Source organism: Notolabrus celidotus, chromosome 21, assembly GCF_009762535.1.
Source record: "Notolabrus celidotus isolate fNotCel1 chromosome 21, fNotCel1.pri, whole genome shotgun sequence".
Lineage (NCBI taxonomy): Eukaryota > Metazoa > Chordata > Actinopteri > Labriformes > Labridae > Notolabrus > Notolabrus celidotus.
The window spans coordinates 21,666,142-21,681,131 of NC_048292.1; the positions used below are offsets into that span (position 1 = coordinate 21,666,142).

Here is a 14,990-nt window from a genome sequence, read left to right on the forward strand (position 1 = left end):
GAGTGTGTTCGAATAATGTGAATCTTTAATTTGACTGTATATTAGAAGAAATTCACTAAATGGATGAAAAATAAAAATATCTAACTATGTTTGATTTAGAACACAACCGGGGTATTTCATGCATAAGTCTTTTGTCATTATGATGAAACCGATTTATTTACAGCGAAGTTGTGATGTCTGAGCTTGTAAGTAGTCCCTGAACGCCTTGCAGCCCTCTATCGGTCCTTGGTGGTACGGCAGCCGCGGCTCCGCGCTGGGACTGGTCCTTTCGCAGCCATTTTCTGTCCAACCAAACAGCCGTCTCAGGAAGGTAACCAACCAGGGCTTCATTGCAGGTTTGTGCCTGGCTCCGGCCAATGATTGCTAACCGATTCCTCGTTAGCTCGAATGGAAATGTCCGTCTCTGTCTGATTTTTTATTTGTTGTCTGAGTGAATGAGGGCTGCTCATCAGGAAGTATCCAGCGGGTGAAACTTTAAAGATTGCTGTTTAACATTTCGGCCCCGGCCACGTCCTGCTTCTCTCGACACGACAAAGAACAGGCCGACGCTGTGTCTGTGGGCGCGAGTTACACCGGGTTGACAATGAAAATGTGTTCAAGGGACACTGTGTGCCTGAATAGTTTAACTCCAGCAGGTAAAACCCCGCTGGACAGCTTCTATTCATCACTAGTTTCATTTATACAAGCGGCGGGTTAACCTGAGCTAGCTAAGCAACTAACTGAGATCTGCACGTTAGCTCATGCTAGCTTAACACATCAGTGTGTTTGGCTTGTGGCTTCAGCAAACTGACCTCTCTAAGGGTTCACAGCTCCATAACTAACTATGTGCTCACTTATTATGTTAACCGAGCTAACACAACAAGCTAGCTCTCAATCGTGGTATCTTGAGACTGAAATTAGTCACATTTCTGCTCCAAAAACACGAATAATGTGAAGGAGAAAGGGTCACAGCTTGACTACTTTTGTTTTTAACCTCCTAAAATGTATGAAAACAAAGATCTAACGTCACATAATACAGTTAGTGCATTTTAAGATGGTAACCTAAATGTAAGTTGGCACAATAACGTGAACAGTCGGTGAGCTTATGAATAATGAGGTCAGCTGTGGTTGCCAGTTGGCTAAAAACAAAGCAAAACACGAGTGATGTGAGGATACACTCAACCCACGATTCGATTCGAGTCCTGATTTTTGGTTCACGATACGATACACTCAAGATTCTCTAACGATTTTCAAGAAAACTGGATTGAACTCAAAATTTAAATAACTGTTCTTTTATTTCAATTCTCTCTTCAATTCAGTCCTGGAGATGATGTGCACATGTGTGTCCTGGTTTTGTTTGTGCATCAACACATCCTTGTCCTGGAAGTTGGACTAAGCAGCTACTTAAATGTGGACAAAGTGCAAAACTGCATTACTTTAATCAAAGTATAGACACTCCTGGTCGAGTATTACTCCAATAAAAGGGAAAGTTGAGTTAAAGTATGCTTAAAAATATTATTATAATATAAAGTATTCAAATTACTCTTTAAAAGCACCTCACAACATTGTATTTTCATAATGCATGTAGCCAGGACTACACGGGTGCACATTCTGCTACCTTTTGTTCATTCAGAAAACAGCAGCCTTTGCATGAAGATCAAAAATATGTTCTGTAAGATGAGCATTTAGTACTCTAACACTTCACCCAAAGTAACACATCTTGGTCAGCATTTAAGTTCAGTAAAGAGCTTGTAGTGTAATTTCAAGGGATCCTCTGTGCCTTGATGAGTGTGTATGAACTCTTAAATTCAAGATGATTGGTGCGTTCAGGCTCTGCAGGAATGTTGTTCATACTTTGTCTGAATTTGCTACTGTGTTTGTGTTACAGATGGACGGAGACAGCTCAACCACCGACGCCTCCCAGCTGGGCATCACTGGAGAGTACATGGCCTCTGGTCACTACGTCCTCCAGTCTCAAGATGGTAAGGAGCCGCCGCCACCCGCCGCAGTGATGAGCATCACATGTTAGCCATCACAGCTGCAGGAAACTGATCATATGTGTGTTTGTTTTTAGACGATGCAGATGAGAGTCTGAACGACCACGATGACGGAGGTGTGAAGGAGAACTTCAGGGAGCAGGACATCTACCTTCCTATCGCTAACGTGGCTCGCATCATGAAGAACGCCGTTCCTCAGACTGGAAAGGTTAGAAAGAGAGAAGAGAGCGGGATTATTCAAAGATTAACTTTGTGTATTAAGTTTGTAGTCTTGTATTTTCAAGCTGTAGTCCCTTTTTAAGTTTATTTTAGAACATTTAGGAAACTTATGGCCCTTTTCTACCGGCCCGTCTTAGCCCTATGCTACTCGACTTGGCTTGACTCCACTCGGTTTGTGTTCCGTTTCCACGGGCGCGGTACCTTGTGTCAGATACCAGTTTTTCGTACCTGCTCTGCTCAAGTTCCAAGCGAGCTGAGCCGATACTATAAGATGACGTCAACGGACTGCCGGCCACTGATTGGTCAGAGAATGTTCTCACCGAAGAGTCATGAGCACAACGCCCAACCCGCCATTTTTAAAAAACGGCATCAGTACTCTTTTGCTCTTCTTTTGCTTTCCTCTCTCGCTCTGCCTGCAACAAAAAGGCCACAGACCGAGCAGCAAGTACACTATTGCCGTCATGTCCTCCGTTGTTTGTGATTGTTGTGTTTGTGTAGCGTTCAAAATGACGTGGACGCATTTTTTGCGCAGCTGTGTTATGACGACCCCGCCCACCGTGAGACGGTACTCAGGCTGGTGGAGAAGGAACCCAAACCGAGTAGAGTCGAGTCGAGTCAAGTAGGGCTGGAGCTGTATAGTGGAAAAGGGCCATTAGGAATCACTTCAGTCAGCAGCTTCGAAACAGGCTGTAGAGGTTGCATCATAGCTGTTGGTTAATGTACGCCACAGACTCGCTCAGATTTTTGGCATAGTTTTTAATAATAATAATAATAACAATAATAACTTTATTTATATATCACCTTTTAAAACAAATGTTTACAAAGTGCTTTGTCAAACAAAGCCTGGTTCGAATAACAAAGTAAACCTTTTGACGGACAGGGAGGAGGAATTTTAACAAAACCGAATACAACGTTAAGGGTTAGAAAGAATACACGTTAATGAAACAGAATGAAGTGGTGTGACAAGAGACCAGTAAATCATTGTTTCAGAGGTTTTTCAAGGATGAATAAAATAAATAAATAAAAATGGATGAGTAAATAAAAGCATTAAAAGGACAATGAAAGAGGTTTTCAGAATGAGAGGACGGCATCACATCGGGAAAATTAGAAAAGTGAAAAGGATTAATGAGGAACATTAAAATCATAAATTAAAAAAAATAATTAAAATAATAAACAATCAAATAGAATAATCAAATACAATTTAAAACAATTAATTAGTTGGATAATAACTAAAAATAATAATAAAATAGAAGTAAAAACCATTTGAAGGATGAAGTCACATAGAATCAAGTCTGTAAAAATGGGTTTTAAGAAGAGATTTAAAAGATGTCACGGACTCTGCGAGCCTTATCTCCTCAGGGAGGTCGTTCCAAAGTCGAGGAGCTCTGAAGGAGAAAGCTCGATGCCCATCACAGAAAAAAACATTTTCATGAGACAAAGAATGAGAGACATTTTTAAACCATAACAGCCAGAAAACACGTCATTTAAACCCACATTTCAAGGCGTTAGCTGGTCCACTGCTAGGCTGCTTGATGTCTATTTTATGTTAATGTGTCGGATCCTAATTAATCATTTAAGCAGAGTCACAACAACACAAACAATCCCACAGATCAAGGCAGCAGCAGCGTCTATGAGAGGTTTGAAAATATTTGCCTGCAGGGATTAAGTTTCAGCCTTTACAGCCTGTTGCGTCAGCCGCAGCTGCTGACTGATGCAACCAAGAGCAGAACTTTTTCTACCTCAGAGTCTCTTAGAGTCTAATATGTTTAAGAATGAAATAAACTAGAACTGAGGATTTAAAAATATCAAATTCCACTCAGATAATATCTGGACTTTCAAAAATTAACATAATTCTGAGAGTGAGTCTCACTGGCTGCTTGTAATTTAACAGCCAGTGTATTTTTTGAGGTGCTTACTCACATTAGCTCAGTTATCCTGCAGATTTTTATAAACACACACACTCATCTCTTAACAACATCATTCCTCTCTGCATTGACAGATTGCAAAAGACGCCAAGGAATGCGTGCAGGAGTGTGTGAGCGAGTTCATCAGCTTCATCACGTCGGAGGCAAGCGAGCGCTGCCACCAGGAGAAGAGGAAGACCATTAACGGGGAGGACATCCTGTTTGCCATGTCCACGCTGGGCTTCGACATGTACGTGGAGCCGCTGAAGCTTTACCTGCAGAAGTTCAGAGAGGTGAGACGCAAACATGACTCAGCATGTCAGCAGGTCTTAGTCTGGACATTTGGGACCAAGCTTTAACTTTAACTGTACTCCTTGAAAAATGCCACATTCCTCAATCATTTTCAACACAGTTATTTGTGCAAACCAAAAATCTTGATGTCACCATAACTTCAAGTGCATCCGTTGCATCCTGAGAGTGATCATCCACCCACTAAACATTTACTATCATGTACACTGAAAGTAGCGAGACAAATATTCCACCTTCTCATCACCAGGTGGGACAGATGGATCATTTTATCTGCAAACAAAAACAGCAGATTTCCAGATGTACCTTTTGTTAATAGCATGTGTGACATTTTCTTCTTCTCTGGTGTTCTTCAGGCCATGAAGGGAGAGAAGGGGATCCCTGGGGTGTCAGTGGGAGACGGCCTGGGAGAGGAACTCACAGACGATAGCTTCCGTACGTTTGAGAAGTTAAATGTGTTTTACGTGAAATATGTTTGAAGTTCAGGGACGTTAATTTAAATTGTTTTTCTTTAAACAGCAAATCCTTTGCCAGCTGGGATTATCACTGCAGACGGTCAGCAGCAGAACGTCATGGTGTACACCACCTCATATCAACAGGTAAACTGAACACTGTTAGCTTAGATTGTTTCTTTTATGGCCAGTTAAACCCTTAAAAAAAAAAAACTCATCATATTGTTGCCTTCAAAACCCTGATTCAGTCAGCCTCAGGAAGCTGCAATCCTTGGTGTCATATGTTTGTTGTTAGAGTCATTATAGTGCTCGGTTTAACATGATGAACATGCATCTGCAGCAGAAGTGACAGATCTTGCAACAGGAGATCATAGTTTGCTTAATCATGTTTGAAATAATCTAAAATGAATACTTTAAAAGCTTGGGCTTAATTTACAAATCTATCATACGTTTTAGGTTTGACAGATTTTAAGAATATTAAGCATTCGAAGATGCTTCAAAAAAGACACTAATGAAAATAAAACAAGGTTTAAAGGGTTAAATCTCTGACGCTGAGCTGTAGGAGGGAATAAGATCCTCACCTTCTTCGTGCCTCTGTTTTGCAGATCCCTACCGTACAGCAGATCCAGTTCTCATGACGAGGCCTGAACGCAGCAGCTCCTTACCAGGCCCACGCTCTGACACTCACATGACCTCTGACCCTGCTGCAGGGCAGAGGCCATCAGACAGAGGGGGAGGAGGGGAGAAAGAGGTGTCTGCAGAAACCCTCATGTACAGAGAAATCACTACCTGTTGAGTAGAAAGTGTAGTTCCTAGATGTGAGGTACCAAATGTTCCGGAGTGACTCCGGGCAGCTGGGAAATTGAGGCTTTATTTTAAAGGCTAGTGTTATTATTACATTATTTAGTGGTTGAAATCTTCCGTGCGTGCTGTTAATGTGTTTGCTTTTATGCATCTTCTTCCAGGGTGGGCGGGGTTGAGGGAAGTGTTGAAGCTTATTTTTGAACGTCTTCTCTGTTTGAACCGAGAGAAGCCATGTTGATATTTCTCATCAGATCATGCAGCTCTTTTTGTAAGTTCACTTATGTACCATGTGCTTTAATGTTATGGAAATCCTTTGAATAAAAATTCAAAAGAGACATTTGAAATGTCTGTTTGATTCATCACATTTAATTGATCCCAGTTTGGATGACTTCATTTTTGCCTAAACATGAAATTGAGTCTGCAGCTACTTTCAAAATCAAAGTCATTAAGGTGTATTTCAACCAAGAGTTCCGGGGTCTTTAGCCCCAGGCAGGCATCATATGAGCAACACAACAGTTAGCCTGTTGGCGAGAAGAGAGAATAGAGAATGTACTTTATTCATCTCCCAAGCAAGAGACTCAGCTGACGCTGTTTTAGATGGTGTTATATTTCTTCACAGATGGATTCACTGAATCAACACTTGAGAGGAGATAAGCGCGAGTAGCAAAGACGTTTCAACACGGCTTTATAATCCTTTTTAACTCAAAAGGCCGTGGCAGAGATCGGCCGGTGTTCTGGTTTAAACTGCAACCCTTTTAACTGCCGACTTTCAGCCGGATGCGTCCCTCACAAACACCTTTAGACGATCATTAAATATCTGATGAGGATATTTTGAAATCTTAATAACAAACTAAACTAGTTTGCTTTCCCAGGAACTCCCTCTATGTTTCAACAGCTGTGTAAACTCCACAAACGCTGACACGTTCAGCTGAAGGTCTCTAGTTTACAGGGTCACTTTTAAAACCGTAACACCGGGAGAGACTCATTCACGATGGGCTGAGAGAAAACTACTGTTACAAGCTGCTAAATCAAGAGAATCAAAGCTTCTTCTTTTGAAAAGTACACACACACACAAAAAAGATAGAACAAATATAAAGAAATGAAAGAAAGAGAAATCAAGTGAATCACAGATGTGTGTGATGTTATTGTGGACAGTGGGTGGATAAAAAACACGGCGGTTAATTTACCAATCAGACACGTTCAGCATTGCAGGCCCTGTCCCCTGAAAGTCCCGGGAATTTGAAAAGTACTACCCTCCTAGCAGGGGCTTTTAGGGGGGGAGATTATCTACCCCTGAACTAAATTTAGACCCTGGGTCCACCAATTGGAACACAGTTCCAGGGTCGAAAAACGCTGTTAAGGTGCCTTAAACCTGCATTTTCTCTCGTGACCAGCAGAGGGTGATACATTTGTTGTAAAATACATATATCTCAAGGTGTAATCAGGATAAGAAGGAACCAGATTTCCTATCCTGGATTGAACCAACCTGATTCAAACACAAGCCTCCTTCACATTCCCAGAGAGCCCACCACCAGCCTCTCTAATTTATTCAGATTACACTTGGTGTCCTGCCAAAGCTGCCAGCAGAGTATGAAACATGATGAGTGTTTGCTGCTGCACTCCTACATGTGTCCGCTCATCTCCTCAAACTGTCTGCCAACCCAAACATCTGAAACGTGACAGAAAAAACGGAAAGAAGATGATTAATAAAGCAGGCTTTGTTAGTCAGTTCAGACTGAGATCATCTGGACAAAAACCCTCCATGTATAGTCCCACTAAATGGCTTACACAGCACACTTTAACTTTGAGAAACACTGCCCCCCTGTGGCCAAAAATATACATCACATGTGCAGAAGGGAAATTCCCCAATGTGATTTAATGTTCAGTCAGTCTCAGCACTAGAAGCTGAAACAGACAACACCATGAACTCTCCGGATGTTTGCTATTTTAACACACAACATTATTATACCTATGGGATCCAGAGAGGGCGTCGGCATCCTGTTAATGACTAATGATTTATGACTCTACAGGAAGAACGACGAGGAAATCAGAGGAGGAAACTGCAAAGTTACATAATTATATGTTTTTGTTTGAGAAATAAAAATAAAGAGAGCCTGTAGAAGAAGAAGAACACGGCTGTATGTTCAGTCAGTGTGAGGGGGGGCGAAAGTAACAGCTTTAGATACTGAGAGGTTAATAACGATGCTCCTGGTGAGCTGATGTGACCTGAGATCTGAGACGTCAGATTTAAGTTGCTGCACTGAACTGCTTTCTCCTTTATGCTCTCCAGTAGCTATAACCTTTGGTCTCATGGATGCATCATGAATGTCATTTCTCAAACTCACTCTGTCTTTGGTTAAAGTGATTTAAATGCTTTCACTCCCTCATCTCTGCCTGAGCTACAGACTCACCCTAATCTGGATTATTTTATTAGTTTGGTAGATTTAAAAGGATTAAGATAGTTAGATCAGTGTATGCATCTTTTACTGATGCATATTGATTGATGTAATGTTTGCTTGTTGCTGTTATTGTTGGTTGTTCTTTCTTCCCAGCTGTCTTGACGAGGAATTCCTCATAAAAAATATCTTGTACCTAAATTGGAATATTCTTGTTAAAATAAAGGTTCGATGAAAAATAACTCCAGAGAAATATCATTATGTTAATTTGCAAGTTACTGTTTTGGCTATGCTCTAATACTTGTTCTTCCATAGTGTCATTAGGCAACAGAAAAGGATTGAATTCAATCCCCTTACATACGAGGTAAGTGCATTAAATCAAAATCTACAGCCTGTTCTACGGTGGCCCTAAAGGTCAACTGCACTAACATTTCTAGAAATGCAAAAACATTTCACAAAAAATAATAAAATAAATTAAAAATGAAAAATATTTAATGAAACCTTAACAAAAGATGAAAAGAAAAATTTAAAACATGAAATTATTTCTTGTTTTTTAAAAATTCCTTAAACACAAAAATGTTTAATAAAAATGTAAAAAAAAATCCATACAAAATAAAACAGTTAGCATTTTTAGATTATGTAAAATACATTTGTGTTTCATGAATTATTTATGAGTTGGACTAAATAATTTTGTGTTAAGTGAAATGTTTTTGCAATATTTAATCATATATTAACCATAGCCTTTAACTTTATTCTCATAAGATTAGGTCTTAATTCTTGAAATTCATGACTATTTGTCTCATAATTTTAGGGCTTTTTTTGTAATTACTTTATTCTCAAAATTAAAATTTCTTCTCATCCTTAATTTTCACTCTATCGTATATTTAATTGAATACCTTAGGAACATTTAAAATCTTCATCATTTTCATATCAACTCTTCATGGGGACAAACCTCTGCTCCAGATTTCCATCTCCTGACCCGGTCTGAGTTGGTCTCTGAGTCGGATGTGACTCGTGTCCTGTCTTGTCCTCCGTTCTGCTCCAGTTCAAACATCATTTTTGGGTCACAGGAAAAGGAACCATTCCCTCCCTCCCATTCTCTCCTCTTTATCGTGTTGAATCTCTGAATTTATTGTACTTAGTCATTGTTGATAAGTTAAATACCTCAATGTACATGTAATGTAAATGTAAAATGTCACATTTCCTGTAAGTGGCCCCACCTAAAGCCTGGAAGTGGTCTCCACCAGGCCGACGCCCACCTGGCTCATTTCCTCCTATAGAACCTCAGGGATCGCCCCTCGCCTTGTTCCCGGGAAGCTCCTGTTGGCGGTTTCCTGAAACGCCTTTGACTCTGTGAATAATACACTGTGGTGTCTGCCTGCCGGCTCGTACATCCCTCTGACAGACAGACGGACAGACACAGAGTCTCTGAAAGAAACAACATGGATCTGTTTGAGGAGCTGCTCCTAACAAAGACACCTCTGCCCTTTCCTTTTCCTCCTCCTCTCTACTGTTTCCCTGTATGTCTGCTCTTCCTCCACATCCTCCCACACTTCTGTCACATTTAAAGCTCTCTATAAATAACGGCAATCAGTCTTTTTAAGACCCAATGTTCAAGTTTAAGTTCTTTGTCTTTATTCCTAAAAAGGTAAACATCTGGGAGGAAAATTTAGGTGTACATGCTCAGACATGTTTCTCATGAACTTCTGAATCTTTCTTTCTGAAGGGCTTAAAAATGTGAAGTTTGTCCTGTGTGGCACTGGAGTTAACACTAAAATATTCAACTTACAGTTTAATATTTAAGCTCTGTTCAAGAGAAACTAAGATGTTGTTTCTGCAGAGAACCTCCTTTAGTATCTCCAGTAGAGTTTTTATACTCTGGGAAGCACAAAAAGTGATAGCACATCCTTCAACAACTGACTGAGCTCCCATTTTTCTCTGGTGATACACTCTGGGTGGGAGATGCATGCTGTAATGTTGTAATACAGGTTGGAAATGGGGTCTTCAGGGTCTAAAAAAAAATCATATTTTTCAATAGAAGTGTCTCCCTCTGCAGGTATCTTTGCTTTAAGGTGATCAGACGCTCACAGAAACAACCTGAGGCTCTTAAATTTTAACACATGCTTTTATTACCAGCCGCATCGACTACTGTAACTCCCTTTTTACTGGTTTGTCCATAAAATCTCTCAGAAAACTGCAGCTTGTTCAGAAAGCTGCAGCCAGAGTTTTAACATGAAAAAAGAAAACTGATCACATAACTCCTCTTTTAAAAACTCTGCACTGGTTATCTGTTTCTTTTAGAATTGATTTTAAAGTTATTTTACTTGTTTTTAAAGCTCTTAACAGCCTTGCTCCTCCATACATCACTGATCTCCTGTCATTTTATGTTCCAGCTCAATCACTGAGGTCCTCGAATGCCATCCATCCATCCATCCATCCATCCATCCATCCATCCATCCATCCATCCATCCATCCATCCATCCATCCATCCATCCATCCAATCCTTCCATCCATTTTCTTCCACTTATCCGGGGTTGAGTCGCGGAGGTAGCAGTCCAAGCACCTCCATAGCTTTTTATGCCCTAAGCTATGGAACTCTCTGCCTCTGGACATCAGAACGACAAGCTCTCTGGGTGTTTTTAAAAGTAAAATTAGGAGTTACCGTTTAATCTAGCTTTAATTTGGAAAAAATGATGTTTAGCCCTGGACTGCATTATTACTATAATCATTGCTTTAACATTTATTTATCTTATTCATCTTATTTATCTTATTTATCTTACTTATTTATTTATTTATCTATTTATTTATTATATTCATCTGATCATGTTAACTCTACCTTATTTTTAACTTTTCTTTCTACTCTTACTTATTTCATTAATTTGTTGTATTGATTTTATTTTATTTTTCAGTATTTTATTTATAATCATGCCTTTTAGAATTTTACCATTGCTGTTGTTTTCTGTCTCTCTGTTATTTAGTGAAGCACTTGGGGCTGCATGTTTATATGTATGAAAGGTGCTATATAAATATATGAAGTTGAGTTGAGTTAAAGTGGACATACTCTGACCACAGATAGACATAATTCCTCCACATGCATTGATACAGATGTCTCCTGGTGAAGATTTGTCTTCATGAAAACATCTCTGCAGCTGACAGGGACTGTGTCTGTTGTGGATCTGGATGACAGTTTGTGGTGTCAGTCAGAGATGCAGCCATATTAGCAGCACCTGGAGATAAACCTGCGCTCTATCTGACGGAGGGATAGAGGTGTCTGTCAGCTCGACCCCTGCTGTCACTGATTCCTCCGAGGCTCCTCCACCCGATAGCTTCCTCTCAGGCAGGAGACATCCTTCCATTCCTTTCTTAGGTTATCCTACGTCACCTCCTTCCTCCCTTTGACCTCTGACCTTTACAACACACACACACACACACACACACACACACACACACACACACACACACACACACACACACACACACACACACTGTACTTATGGCTCCAGATGCAGCTCCACTTGGTACCAGGCTTCTGATAACAAGGTGTGGAGTGTTCTGCGTCCTATCATTACTCTCATGTCATGATTCCTCCCCCCCCCCCACACACACACACACACACACACACACACACACACACACACACACAAACAAACACTTTGCAGAACAGAGGAGCAAACATTGAAAACACCTGAGGACAGATTTTTTTAAATTCTCACTGCAGCCGTCACCTCGTCCCTCAAGCTGATCAGAAATGTGCACATTTTAAAAGTCAGGCGCTTCAGAGAGAGACGTGGAGGTGTAAAGAAGCTCCCAAGCTGGAGAAATGGTGTTTATACGGATTCTGACAGGCGGAGATGTTTTGCACCAGAGTGCGCCACCAGAGTCTGCCCCGATCGGTCCGGAGCAAAGGTGATGGAGAAGGAATTTAAGGATGGAATTTATACAAATAACCGTCTGAAAGTGAAGGTCAAACGCAGGACTCACAGTCAGAGTAACCCTGACTCTCTAGGAAGAGCAGCTTCTGTTAGCCCGCCATAAATGCTCTATACTCTGAAGTGTAAACACATCAGATCTAAAAATGCACATGTTTACCCATAAGTGCTGCCATCCTCCTCCAGCATCAGCTAACGAGGCTTACACAAGAAGTGAAAGACAAAAGCTGCTTCTACCAAAAGTACCAGGGACTCTCCCGCTCAGGGGTTTGTTTTCCAGGAACTAAAAGGTTCCTCCTGCTCATTGTTGAGAACATTTTCCACCAAAGATCCGTGAAGATTGAGGAATTATTCTGCTGATGTGTGAAACAGCCGAGCCTGCTTACAGAGATAACACACTTTAACTCAGACAGTCAGTAAGTAAAGTTTATTTATAGAGCACCTTTCAAAAGCAGAGGTCACAAAGTGCAAAGTGTCCATAGCTCTCAAGTTCAGTCTCCTTCAGTTCTAAGTTCAGTGAAGGAAATGATCTGCCATCAAGCTGGATGGACAACTTACAGACATTATACGGTTTAAAAGACGAGTGGTGAAAGTTACTTACCAGCAAGTTACAGCGGCAAGGACAAACTTCCTTTAATAGGCAGAAACCTCCAGCAGGACCAGACTCATGTTAGACACACATCTGCTGAGACCGTGTTGGAGAGAGGGGTAGAGGGAGATGAAGAGAGAAAGAGATGATAGTGGTGAGATGGATAGTAGTAGTTGTAGCAGCTGGAGTCTGACACATCCACAGCAGCAGAGCCAGAGGAACCTACGAGACAAGGGAGATCAGGGACTCCAGAAAGGTCTATGGTTAGTAACTTTAATGGGACAGGAAGAGTTAATGGTGACATATCATGCAAAATCGACTTTTTAATGGTTCTCTACCTGAAATATGTGTCCCTGGCATGTCTACAAACCCCCTGAAAATGAAAAAAATCCATTCTGCCCATGTTCTGATTTCTCCACCTTTCTGTAAATGTGTGCTGAAACGAGCCGTTTCAGTTTTCCGTGTTTTTGTTACGTCACAACGACATCCGGTCTGTAACGAAAGTCAGAGCTCGGAGCTTGTTCAGCCCATAGACTGTATAAAATGCAACTCAACTCCTCCTCCGTTTTTCATTACCTGCACACATGTGTGCTAACAAGGAGCTTAGGAGGGAGGCATGCTAGTTGTGTCTTAAACACAAAGGTCAGTTTACTCTCCACGTCTGCAGATTTGAAGATCTAGTGGATGATTTTTATTTTTCATGGAAAATTGCTTGCACTAGTTAGCATAGCCACATAGCTACATGTTTGTAGCTGTGTACCAAGACACATGTCGACATACTGACAAATAAAACAACAAGAAACACAAAATCTGTGACCAATCGTTCAGAAAGGTCCTGCTGCAGGCGCCTCCATCAGGATCAGATTCTGGATCAGATTCAGAGGGTTGAAGTAACGCGGGTCTGTGAGCAGCCGTGTATATTCAGCCAACATGTAAACATTAGATCAACGTGCTGCTGGACAGCCGAGGCCACATCCACTTCCTGAGGGGGCGTGGTCAGAGAGCTCATTCTCATTTAAAGGCACAGACACAGAAAACAGCCTGTTCTGAGCAGGGCTGAAAAAGAGCGGTTTACAGGCATACCAAAATCTGATTTCAAAATGTTTTTTTGAGCAATAAACTTTAAAGACATGTTTTGGGGACCTCTTAGACCAATATATTTTGATAAAAAAGAGCGTAATATGTCACCTTTAAAGTAAGAGACAGAAACCTATAGCAGCATAGCTAACAGCTTAGTTGGGAGTCAAATGTTTGTTTACTGTTGCTTTAAAAGACCAGCAGACCTGTACTGTTAAAGTGTTTCTGCTGGTACTACTGTTCTTTACTACTATCTTTAAGTTTCTCAAGCTATTTAAAGTTCAGGCAGCAACAGCTAAAGTATGGTATACATTAATCCATCACAGCTAAAGGTCAAATATATAAAACCAGAGAAGTGTTTCATTCAAGCTCAGTCGATAAATCAGCTCTGAGTTGATAGAAAATATGCAGCACATCATGGGAGGATCAGACTCTTATCTCTGTGCGATTGGTACCACGTTTCAGGAGAATTTCAGAGAGCTGTGGTGATGGACGGGGGTAAGAAGCAGCGAGGAGCTCCGAGGTGGGAGGTTTGAGCCGAGGGAAGAGGGGGAGGAGGGGGAGATCTGAGATGTGGAGGAGTCTGTGTGAGGAGAAAAGGAGGAAGGTGGGTGTGGGGGTAGGACAGTGAGTGTTTGAAGGAGACCCAGGAGGTGCTGAGGAGGTTACTGGCGGGGAGTTTGGGGGGTACGAGGAAGAATGCACTCTCACATTCCTGGCATGCCCGTCTCATTGTAGCGGGCTAATGAGGCGAGGGGGGGAGCGTGGTCTGAGCCCGGTCCAGTGAAAGACCACAAACCCACAAGCAGAGCACCGGGCGGCACGGAGTGGCCGAGATCACGGACGAGGAGTCCTGAAACTTAAGTGAAGAGAGGGCCTCGGCTCTGTGCCAGGACTACACACACACCATGTGCATCATATGAAAACCACAAGTGTCACTTCTTCACTCAACAACTACATGCCCTCTGTAGAGTTTGATCACTTTAAGACCGGTCTGGACCCAAACTAGAGATTTTAAACATTCAGGGTTTGTGCATTTTGAAATTAAAGATGAGACAAAGAAAATTTTCATGCAGGAGCTGCAGAAATCCTGACCAAGACTTTTGAAAAACATGTGCAAATGTCACCCACACAACTTGCAGACGCTACCAACTTTCAGTGAAGTCTGAGATCAGCAGTTAAAGTGTCAAACTTCAAAGAGGAAGAACATCCGTCTTCCTCAGGAGTCCCAACCAGCAACAGCAGAGACTCAGTCACATTCAGGATGCTCGGTGACACATCCTTCCCCCTCCAGCTGTCATGTTCTCACTGATCTGAGCTCACTGAAGTGCTGATGTA

The 14,990-nt window shown here is 41.4% G+C and overlaps 1 protein-coding gene across 3 annotated transcripts; it reads left to right on the forward strand.

The window, feature by feature from the left end:
- Window positions 1–207: 207 nt before the first annotated feature.
- nfyba (nuclear transcription factor Y, beta a) lies at window positions 208–5,998 on the forward strand. 3 transcript variants are annotated; one of them, XM_034673558.1, is made up of 7 exons: window positions 208–335; window positions 1,868–1,961; window positions 2,054–2,184; window positions 4,195–4,392; window positions 4,762–4,840; window positions 4,925–5,004; window positions 5,463–5,998. In XM_034673558.1, exons 2-7 carry the CDS (start codon window positions 1,868–1,870, stop codon window positions 5,493–5,495), a joined length of 615 nt encoding a protein of 204 aa, XP_034529449.1. In that variant the 5' UTR covers window positions 208–335; the 3' UTR covers window positions 5,496–5,998. The 3 variants fall into 3 exon arrangements, with proteins under 3 accessions (XP_034529449.1, XP_034529448.1, XP_034529450.1); XM_034673557.1 differs by lacking the exon at window positions 208–335 and adding an exon at window positions 338–395; XM_034673559.1 differs by lacking the exon at window positions 208–335 and adding an exon at window positions 476–635.
- Window positions 5,999–14,990: the final 8,992 nt, after the last annotated feature.